Source organism: Anarrhichthys ocellatus, unplaced genomic scaffold (assembly GCF_004355925.1).
Source record: "Anarrhichthys ocellatus isolate YVR2014 unplaced genomic scaffold, GSC_Weel_1.0 scaffold183, whole genome shotgun sequence".
Taxonomy (NCBI): domain Eukaryota; kingdom Metazoa; phylum Chordata; class Actinopteri; order Perciformes; family Anarhichadidae; genus Anarrhichthys; species Anarrhichthys ocellatus.
In genome coordinates this window covers 186,980-198,491 of record NW_022280213.1, presented here as the reverse complement: position 1 = coordinate 198,491, position 11,512 = coordinate 186,980, and the positions used below count along the sequence as shown (strand labels likewise).

General features: G+C 42.8%; 1 protein-coding gene across 2 annotated transcripts; it reads right to left on the bottom strand.

Moving 5' to 3' along the window:
• Nucleotides 1-206: 206 nt before the first annotated feature.
• LOC116400581 (protein MTSS 1) lies at nucleotides 207-11,488 on the bottom strand. 2 transcript variants are annotated; one of them, XM_031878492.1, is made up of 8 exons: nucleotides 10,474-11,488; nucleotides 10,191-10,298; nucleotides 9,971-10,062; nucleotides 9,136-9,361; nucleotides 7,192-7,452; nucleotides 6,411-6,578; nucleotides 5,859-6,015; nucleotides 207-5,270 (listed from the first exon to the last, which is right to left on the bottom strand). In XM_031878492.1, exons 1-8 carry the CDS (start codon nucleotides 10,594-10,596, stop codon nucleotides 4,639-4,641), a joined length of 1,767 nt encoding a protein of 588 aa, XP_031734352.1. In that variant the 5' UTR covers nucleotides 10,597-11,488; the 3' UTR covers nucleotides 207-4,638. The 2 variants fall into 2 exon arrangements, with proteins under 2 accessions (XP_031734352.1, XP_031734353.1); XM_031878493.1 differs by lacking the exon at nucleotides 7,192-7,452.
• Nucleotides 11,489-11,512: the final 24 nt, after the last annotated feature.

Here is an 11,512-nt window from a genome sequence, read left to right as displayed (position 1 = left end):
CTCTAAATAATCAGTAATAAAATAGAGCATCGGTATTTTCCAATTAACGAAATTGGAAAAAAATTACAACCAAAATAATCCTGAAAAACCAAAATCACCGACCAAACATTACGTTTCTTTACCTGGTGAAACTATATTTCCCTCACGATGTCTCGCAGATGGAGAGAAATAGAGAAATCATTAAGAGAAGACAAAGCACGAGCGTCTTTATTCAGATGCACATCGTCTGCTACCATTTTATTATTGAGCTCCAAACAGCTGCTGTACATAGAAATATGAGACGGTGTTCAGGACGTCAGACAGAAGAACAAGGAGAATAAAACCAACATGTTGCCTTCACTTCTAGTACCACAGACAGGCCTGTGATGGAGTATTCTGATGCCTCCTGGGTAATGAAGTCTTTAGTTTAAAGTATCCACCTGTTTAAATATGTAATAAAACCTGTCGGATGGATTCAGTGACACTTTTTTTATCTGGAAATGTTTTTCAGCAAATTAGACAGAAACATTTCTGTAACGGTTACGATGAGTTCAAGGCCTGTGGGAAATTTCACTGAGTTAACGGTTCCAATATTTTACATTCATGTGCTGTTTTGATCAAATGAAGTAAAACAAAGGAAACTTTACAAGTATAGAAGCTCACAAACACTTGATCACGTAAGACGTGTTTATCATTAATGTAGTTTAAAATGTTTCCATCGGCCAAATTATTACCCAAAAAAACAGGAATTATGCTCAAATTTAACAGACTTCATTCATTATTTTCTTCCCCATCAAAGAATATATTTATATTTTTGACACAAGCAGCAATGTTTTATCTCAATTTCATTGATAAATTATGTATTTTATACAATATGAAAATCAGGATGAGGGTTTCCTGTATTTTAATGTTCCAACCTTTTTGGCAATGCACTTTAGAGGAAAAAAAAAAAACTTTTTAGAAGGACATCTAACTAAACACTGAAGAGCATCATGTGCACATATTTAATTGAGAACATTTTTGGTTCTTTGGAGCATTAATACTGTATTTGCTGAGTAACTGAAATGTCCTATTTCCATTAAATGCCCCTCCGGTATCATGACACTGTAGGTAGTATGACTTCAGGTACTTCAATTCAATCATAATTTAGATGTCCACTTTAAGAAGTGTAATTTTAATAATATTTGGGGGATTTTTGTGGCGAGAAAGTAGCTGCATCGAAGGACAATCTCCCCCAGATTCAGCACCTTTAGTGAGAATAAGATAAATAAATCCAGGGCGTCGTTGAGCACATACTGCAGGAGATTTGGCAACTTGTCTTCAAAGTAAAGTGTAAATGTTAAAGGGCAGAAACACACTGACGGCTGCTTTACTGACAGCTCAGAGACAGAAACAATAGATATATCTCTCTCTCACACACACACACCGGACCAGTGATTATAAACTGTATCTAACGTGTATATTTAATGTGATCCATTAATAATCACTTCTCTAATGCTCAGTGTGTGTGTGTTGGCGTCTCACACAGTTTAACCTCACAGGCTCCAACATTCAGCTTCATATGCTTATCGCATCAGCTGCTCGATTGTATTCGGTAACCTGAACTGGGAAATGAAACGGACTTCAGTCATCATACAGGCTGTCAAACTGCTGTCGCACAACATGAAACATCAATGATCTCTGCAGGGAAACACACGAGATCATCTGCAATGCATTCTGGTCCTGTAGAAGCAGAACAACTGAGGAAAAAACAAATCGTTCCAGTAGAAAAAAGCCGACTATTCAATCTTTAGTTCAACTAAAAGTAAAATGAAAAGACAACATGCATATTAAATATATTTGTAATATGTTTTATATGCTCAACAGGACAGTTGGGAGTTTAGAAACGTGTAAAGCCACAAAATAAAATGGCTGAAAACATTTAAATGAATAAATAATGACTCGTGATGACACTATTAACAGTAGTTATTTAGTAGCAACAGGGAAGTTTCGTCTATTTCAGCTCGTTGCGCTAATTACCTGCAAACACCAGCTCATCAGGCTATTTGACATTTAGTAATTACACAAGCTATTACAGGCTTATATATATATATGTGTCGCAGTTGTACATGAATATCGGTGCACGGCAGGTTAAGCTCGTGTTCCGCTGTGACCGTTGAACCTAAAAGAGGATTTTCAGTCGGTTTCACACAAAATAGATCTGGCGCCATAATGGAGGTCTACAGAGCTGAGATTTGTGTGGTGATGCGTCTGGTAGCATTTCATCATGCTACAGAGCTAGCTTCTGCTTCTGCACACAGCTAGTGTCCAAAATAGATCATTTTAAACAAAATATATTTATGTTAAGCTAACTAAATCAGAACAATACCTCAGTGTAAAAACACACTTTTACTTATAATCCAGTGACAATTACTGATCATTTATCAGCTGGACAATAATTTGTATTAATCATATGGATCGTAGTGGAGTAGAAATATAAAGTAACAGAAAATAGAGTAAATGTACTTAGTTACATTCCACCACTGGCTACTATGATGGCTTCCACTAAGAGCTGTACATTAGCTATTCTCCAAATGATTCATTTAATCTATCGGTATATATTTATATTTAGCTAATAATTAGGCAGCAAATAAGTTAGAGCTGTTCTGGTACTATGTTTTCCTATGTTACCTGAACTTGAGTATTGACTGATACAAGTACCGAAGTTAAAGAAGTCATAACTCTTTAATATTGATTTTATGTTGCCACAAAAACACATCCTTCAAACTATTTTACTTTAAGTTTCTCACCAAAAACTCAATTTTACAAGATAATATTTAGCCAAGCAGCACTGTGCTGCCCACCAGCTGCTAACCGCTAACGTTAACTAGCGCTTCTCCGGCTGATTTCAGCTCACAATGTAGCTTCATCAGGGAAACAATAGCATGTTTAACAACAGGTGTGTTGTACTAGTTTGCACATGTGCAGTACGCGTGTTCATCCAGCAGTTTAGGCTGTGAAACGTCTTTTAAATTCTGTTAAAACAACCAAATTGCACATTTAAGGGATGCGATCAGCTGTGAGCTGTAGACCTCCAACATGGCTGCCAGAGTGTTAAAAACATCGTCTATATTGCGGACAGTTGGTGTTTGATGGCTAGTAAGCACAGATAGTTTAGGACTAAAGGAAACTCGATCCCAGTTTATAAACCGGTTCTCTTTCCAAACAGTGTACACGTCATAGCAGTAACAGACCAATACACTGATCCACAGAACTCCAAGTACTATAGCTAAGTAGTAACGACCTCTATTACTACCATGGACCTGGACGTGTATGCTAACACACAGCTGCTACGTACTGTAGCTGGTAGATTAGCAACATGTTGGGACAGAAGGGTTCGTGAACCTGGAGGCCCACAAAGTTCACATCGTGTAGATGCAAGAAAAAAATGTAGTTTCTCCTGTTTTTGGATTTTCTTTTAAACATTTAAAGTGCTTTACAGAAGTGAAATGCTGTAAAAAGATCATTCAGCTAACAGCAGACTAAATCCAGCACCTTGTCGGCCTCCACGGTTCCTAAACCTCCACTGCTGGGATGTCACGGGTTTAACTGTCTGGTAAATCTAATTTAAAAGACAAAATGTTTGTTTATATTGGGGCAAAAAGAACATGCAGGTTAATCTACTGTGTGTGGTATTAATAACTAACACCACTCTTCAATATGCTAACATATACAAATACTCTTTTCAGTTTGCGTAGAAGCTCAATTCGTCTTTCTTTCATTCTCTATCGAACACCTCGTCTATGTTTTTACAGAAAGAAAAAGTTCCAGCATAATTTCAATTCGATAAGAGAATATTTGAGCCCTCAGGCTTTTGGCACCTTGAGTGGAAACGGGAGACTAAGGGATGTATGACAAACAAAACGTACAAACACGTCAAAATATAAATATGTACATACAAATCATGATTTGATCTTTTGAAAATACTCCATCAACCCTTCCAGAATCATATCTATCTGTCTTTTCTTTCCAATACGACGCATTAATCTAAGAAGTCGCTGCTATGACTTCTTCGACAACGATGTTCTGTTCTTTTTTGTGCTGAAGTTGCCCAGCGTAACTGATGTCGGATCAGCACCAGTGTTAAGAAACCTCCAGTTAGTCAAAGAGCAATACTGACGGAAGTGCTTTTAATTCTTTGCCGGAACAAGTCGATCGATGCTTTACGAAGGTCTAGATTGTTGTTGGATGAAATCTGAATTGAGACGAGAAACTTCTACTTTACCAACATTAGTTTCTTTCAGTTCAGAAAAGAGATTTTTAAACTATGTGTGTACTCGCTGAACTCTCTCAAACTGGTCTCAAAACCTCAAACAAAAGGGTTGTCATCCCTCGTTTGAACTATTTCTCTTTGGCCAAAAGAAAAGGTGATTGGTGCCAAGTTTCTCAGCAAATTCAGCATTTCTATAACTTAAATGCAAAGTTTTGTTAGCTAATTTCTGAACTGATCCTCGATCAGAGTCTCTGGGCAACTTCCTCCAAACCTCGGCGTCCATTTGATGCCAAAGCTCCAATTTGCGTTAACTTGTTAAATAACCATTTTGTGTCCCTTCAAGAGCATATTTGCTGATATGCAGACAGGGACGCAAAATGGCTCAAGTCAAGCCGACCCGTGTCGTCTCAGTGAATACACGGCGCTGATCGGTCATTGGTCGACGTCTTCTTGAGCCTGACGCCTCGTCGGATAGCCACCAGAAAATCCTCCACCTCGCATAATTCCGATTCCTCCAGGAGCTCCGGGAGAGGCCGGCGCTCCCACTCTGACACCCGACTGCCGGGCTGCGGTGGCGGGGTGGGAGGATCCGACCCCTGGCTCGGGTGCTGGGTCTCCCACGGGACGGATCTCGGTGACAGAGGGGTGGTGGCTGGGCTGAGCGGGGTTCGCGATGCGTTGCCGTCCTCCGATGCCGCCCTGTTGGGGAAACCCGGATGTTCAGGCACAGTGGGGGTCTTGACTGGGATCATGGGGGGCTTGATTGGTATGGGGCCCAAGCTAAGGCCCCCAGAGGGCCGTCGCAGGTTGGGTTTGGAGGATGGCGTCCGTCGGATGGTGGCGACGCCCGGGGTGATTATGGCAGCGGGGTTGGAGGGCAGCCCGGCAGTGGAGGCCGGGCGCTTGGACTGGAACATGCGGCGGTACGACTGACTGATGTCGCTGTTTCTGGGGATGGTGCAGGATTTATCAAAGTCTGACGTCTGCTGATGCTCGCCTTCCTGATCCGCTCCCACCGAGTAGTAGTCACAGTCTGATACTGGAGGGAACAGAGAACAATCTAATCACACGACTAGTGACACAGAATGACTTGCAGGTAACCTCAGCTCAATACTCACCTTTATATTATGTCTAAAGAGTATTGAGTTGAATCTAACCTCTCTTCCTCCTTCTTTTGCTCTCTCCAGGGTCTTAAAGTATTCGTACACGTATTTTCCGAGCTTATTTTCAATGTGTATATTTGTTCAAAGAGGTTTTCAGCTAAAGTTTGCATCAATGAATGATTGCGTAGGCGCCTTGTGGGATGTGTGTCGTTAATATGTGGAAGACGAGCTAACCGACTGCTGCTTGATAACGTCGTGCCAAGGTCCTTCGTTATAACACATTATTATGACTGTTATGACACACTGTCATAAAAATGTCAAAGTAGTCATACACTTACGCCCACCACAATATGTACCGTTACAAAATTAAATCATTTATGTATATATTAAGACACTGAAATAAAAAAATGTAATGAAAGCATGTCTGTCTGTCTGTCTGTCTGTCTGTCTGTCTGTCTGTCTGTCTGTCTGTCTGTCTGTCTGTCTGTCTGTCTGTCTGTCTGTCTGTCTGTCTGTCTGTGCACCTTGTGAGGGGATGGTGTCCTCTGAGCAGCAGGGTGTGTTGGTCTGGCTGCTGTAGCCACTTGATCCCTGCAGTGAGTCTCTGCTGGAGCCGTGGATGTCCAAGCGGAGGCCTCGGGCCAGCGCCCGGGCCAGCTCCTCATGGGTCTCCCTGTCCTCCTGCAGGGGGTCAACCAGCACACACACACACACACACACACACACACACACAGGTTGACTTAGTTGTGTCGTCTTTGATTCACTAATTAAACAGCTAAACATCTGATATGTCACTTCAGAATCAGACACTGTTTATTGCCAAGTATGTTACACTTGGCTTGGTGATTGGTGCGTGACAATAAACACAGTGCAATAGTGAAAAACATAATTAGAAAATAGGAAAATGTGATAAAAAATTGTGATTAAAAAAATAAAGAGACAAGTAAAACAGGTATGTTGTTATTAAAGTGTCAAGTTGTGTATAATCCCTTTACGGTCAGAATTTACACATTTCCAAGTTTCTTTCCAATTAAAGCTGCAGTAAGTCATGTGACCCAATACGACCACCGTCTGACCTTGTGTGATGTCACAGCGTGGTTTCCTTTCACCCCCTGTGGCTCCTCCCCTGTCGTGGTGAGGTCAGCGCCGTGGTGGCTGCTGGGATCTGTAGTCTCTCTCCTGTCCCTGCTCCTCTTCAGGGTGTTGACCATCGACTGGTCGTACGGTCCTGGTTTGGCCCAGTCCTGCACACAAAGACAGTAAAGAATCACACTTTGCTGCTTCTAGTTACACTTTGTCTTGTTTGACTGTTTGGCTTTTGTGACTTTTGTAGCAAATTTGTAATTAAATTTGTAATTAGCTTTTACATTTTATTAAGAAACACAGTCAAATTAAAGTTGTTGTGGAAAACATTTTGGAGATAAAGTATTGTTTTTGACAATGATTTGACTAATTAATTAAAAACATAATATTTACAAATGTGTTGGATATTTAAATGATAATTTACTGTAAATCTTTGTTAAAATTAGGATTCAACTCATTTTCTGTCAGTTCAACTTCTTTTTACAGACCACACATCAGTCCAAACCTGTTTAGAGAAGCAAAAATGATGAATTTAGGACAATGAAGTCCATTGTCATCACAGTAGAGAGCAAAGCTTTCTGTAAAGGGATGTTAGTGTTGTTTCAAAGTTCTGCTTCCATGAAACAAAACAGCATTTTGGGGAAATGTCTCCTTGAAGTGTTTGATTTTAAAGTGAGCAAAGGAATAAAATACAGTTGGAAAGAAGAAAGCAAAAGATGAAAGGACAAAAAGAGAGGTGAAGGACGAGGACATGAGGGAGAATGAGGATCAAACCTTCCAGGACGGGACTCTGGATGTCGGGCTCATTCCGAGCCCGGAGGGGCTGAGAGGCAGGAGCTCTGCCGATTGGCCGGAGCCTGAACGGGACCACGGCCACGTGGGAGAGACAGACGAATAGGAAGGCGAGGAGATGGGTGAGGTGGTGGTGGAGGAGGAGGAGGAGGTGAAGTATGGAGGGTGGAGGTGGATGTCCTGGGCCTGCAGCGCCGCCCCGTGCAGACAGAGGGCAGCGTGATGGTCGAAACCATTTGACAACTGAAGGTGAGTGGATGGAGGGAGAAAAACAATTCAAGAAATCAAAAGATGACGGGTATGACTGTTGAGGAGGTGAAAACATACATGGAGCAGGAGGAGCTCAGATATATTGCTCGCTATTATTGAGTGTGATTTATATGTTTGTATCAGCTTCTGTGTTTGTGTGTGTGTATTCATGTGTAGACGTTCACCTGTTGCAGCCCAGATTGGGGCTCGTTGTGTGAGGGTGAGGAAGAGGAGGAAGAGGAAGGCTCCTCAGATAAAGGAGAGACACACGACTGCAGCAGAGCCATGCAAAGCACGCGCACACACACACACACACACACACACACACACACAGAGAGAGAGCCAGCGGCGCAGAGAAAAAGAGACAGAAGAAGAGCAGAAGCATGACACGTTAGTAAATAAAAACACGGAATCTCAGCGAATCAGCAAAGTGAACAAACAGCTCAAAGAAGAAGAGATGCATGAAGCAGCTTCAGCAGGTGGAATGAGAAGATAGAGGCTTCGATAACTGCACACAATATAAATCATAAATAATATACTGAAAATCCAGTCGGTTATCATTCAGTCAAACACGTCGTTCTTTCCACATTTTTGTGAGTATTTCATGAGATTTTAAAGCTACCACAACGAACGTTCATCTTGTGTTGATTCTGGCGGTCCCTGTGGACAACAGTGGTAGTGTTCCCGAACACCAGAGTCCCTTTAGGAAACCTAATTTACAGTCCTGGCAGTCCTGGTTCCAATCCAAATAGGTCAACACGGTGACGTTAAGCAGCTGCTTCCCTCAAGATAAAACATGAAATCTTCAGGTTATGATTTTTTGTTAAAGGGATAGTTCACCCCAAAATCTAAAATACATATTGTCCCTCTCACCTTTAGTTCTATTTATCAATCTAGTTAGTTTTAGTGTGAGTTGTCTAGTGTTGGAGATGTCTGCCTTCGCTCCAATGCGATGGGACGAGATGTCACTCGGCTTGTGGTGTTTAAAGTGTCAAAAAATCAACAGTAAAGTCTCCTTCCAGGAATCATGACTTAAGATAATCCACAGTATGTACATCTTACTTATATACGTTTTATTTATCATAATGTATCAAATAATGGCATAAAGTAGACTTTGAAATGAACATCTTGGAATTGAAAATCTTAATAACAGAAACAAATATTTATAATAATATAATAATAATAATTGCCAACAGCCAGAAAATAAATCAGAAGCTTTTTTGATAATTGGTTAATTGTTTCATTAATTTATTTACCAAAATAAACCAAACTCTTTTCTGGTTCCAACTTCTCCAGTGTGAGGATTTGTTTTATTTCTTTGTAAACTGAATATCTGAGTTATGGACTGCTGGTCGGTCAAAACAGGACGCAGTGAAACTGTGATATTCATTTTATAAATGGACAAATTCATCAATAGTAGAAATAACTGATCTGTTCTAGAACTGATTTTAAGTGACTCTGTTTTCTATTCCCGTGAATCTCTGCTTATGAAACCCTGTAGGCGATAAGTGAACATCGTCTGCTGCTGGCGTGACTCAGCAAACACACACACACACACACACACACACACACACACACACACACACACACACACACACACACACACACACACACACACACACAGTATCCTTGCAACCTGGAGGGCTTTTCCGACTGCCTCGGTGTCTCTTTCCTCACCTGTGAGGTTTCCGGGGGCATGGGTGAGGGGGATTTGGACTGGAAGGCGTCCTGGGAGATGAAGCCGGAGTCGTGGGAGGAGATCGAAGAGAGGCGGGCCGGCGCCTGCTGGGGGAGCACCGAGGAGGAGGAGGACGAGGAGGCGCGGTAGCGGAAGTGGGAGGTGGGGGAGTGACAGTGAGAGCCGCTGGAGCGAGAGTCGCTGCTGTTCACGCTGTTCAGACTGCTGCAGGACGGAGAGGGGAGGGAAAGAGAGGAGAGGAGAGAGGAGGAGAGGGAAGGAGATGAGAGGAGAGGAGAGAGGAGGAGAGGGAAGGAGAGGAGAGGAGAGGAGGAGAGGAGAGAGGAGAGAGGAGGAGAGGGGAGAGGAGGAGAGGGGAGGAGAGGAGAGAGGAGGAGAGGGAAGGAGAGGAGAGGAGAGGAGAGGAGAGGAGGGAAGGAGAGGAGAGGGATGAAATGGGAGTCAAGTTAACGAAGAAAGTATTGGAATAGTTCAACATCTCGATGACATATCTGGACTGTCAGAGAGTTTGACTTACTGACTAGACCTTCACACTGACCGTCTAGTCACTGAATAACAATCCTGATCAGAACTCCACAAGCTTGAAAAGAAAAGTATCAGCTGCAACTCTTCCTTCCCTCTTCATACTAATACAACAGAAAATACTACTTGTCCTATTTAAAGAACCTAACATCTAAACGCACAGAGCTGCAGTTCCCCCTTTGGACCACAGGGAGGCAGCAGAGTACAAGCAGGGTAACAGATGAGCCGCGTCAGCGTATTGGGGGAGGTCTGTCAGGATAACAGGTAGTATCTGTGGACATGGAAACCAACCTGCACATGCTCGACTTCCTAGAGGTGCTCGGCGACGAGGGCGGAGTTTGGTAGGACCAGGTGCACTCGGAGCCCTTCAGGTCTACGATGACCTGCAGAGAGAGACGGAAAGAGGAGACCTCAGGGAAACGAACCTCCGTCAGCAGAACCTCTGCAGCGTGTGAACAACCGCCCGTCTCCTGGATCAGAGGACCGGGTTCATCTGTTCAGATGGTCCTACCTGCTCGCTGGAGGCCGGCAGCTTGTGCGGGTCCATAGTTAGAGCCTTCAAGTCGTCGGTCAGAGTCTGGAGGTGAGTGATCTCCCCCAGCATGGACATCTCCTCCTCCTGACGACACACAAACACATCGACCGGCTCAGAACTCTGCAACAAAACGCTGCTGACCTGCATTAAAACTTAATAAAAAGACACCCCTCAGGTCTGCAGGGTGATACTTTCAACGTCACAGCTGCTGTTTTTTTATTGGTTCTTATAAAACCAGTGGTTTGGATGTGAGACTGACCACGACAGGCTTCAGCATGGAGACGAAGCAGCAGAAGCGACTCCTCTCCTCCACCAGGGCCTTCCTCACCGCCTGCTTCTCCGTCTCCTCCAGCAGCAGGTATTTATCGCTGACCTCCTGCATGGCACTGTCCAGCTGAGGCTGGAGGTCCCCGCGGCCTGGAGACACAAACACACACACACACACACACACACACACACACACACACACACACACTTATAATCACATGTTCTGGAGCAGAACATCAAAATCCAAATATGAGAAGAGCAGGCAGAAAGGAGAAACCTGTGAAATCTAATATCTTAAACACAACTTGCGTTCCGGAGAGAACATCCTGTTCTGAGACTACAAACACAACCGATCGCTTCAAAACAATAGTTAGAGCTTCTCACAAACCTTAAAACCCACAATTAAAAGAATTGAAGGAGTTTTCTCTCCAACGCCTGCGAAAAACAACTGCCGGCATCCAGCGAACACACACCAAACATTATTAGTGGGCTCATTATCATCTGCAGACATTTGATTACAAAATACAAAATCATATGCAGAGATGTTAAGTAAGAGGATCATGTTGTATGTTTAACAATGATCAAATGTTTTAACTATTTGTTCTCTTTGATACATTCCCTCTAAAGGACAAGTCTGTTTTTTCTATATTCTTCAATAAACTGTAAATAAATCAACGATCATTCTGTAAACTCCTTGTCTATTCTTCAGCACAGACACAAACATATAATTAAAGTCCTTAATTCCTCCAGTGAGATACGAGGCCAAGCTCTGCGGTTTACTCCAATTACACACAGACGTCTTCTTGTTCACGAGGTTATTAGGAAATCAGATGACTGCTGAAAGCCGACTCGGCTACTTCAGAGTAAATAAAAGCAGCTTTTCTTTAATGTCTCTCTTCATCTTCAATCACATTCAGAGGGATTACAAAGGGAACTCCTCCCTCCATCACTCTCCTTTCACACTCGTTCCAACTCAGCAGAGGTTCTCTCTCTCTCTCTCTCTCTCTCTCTCTCTCTCTCTCTCTCTCTCT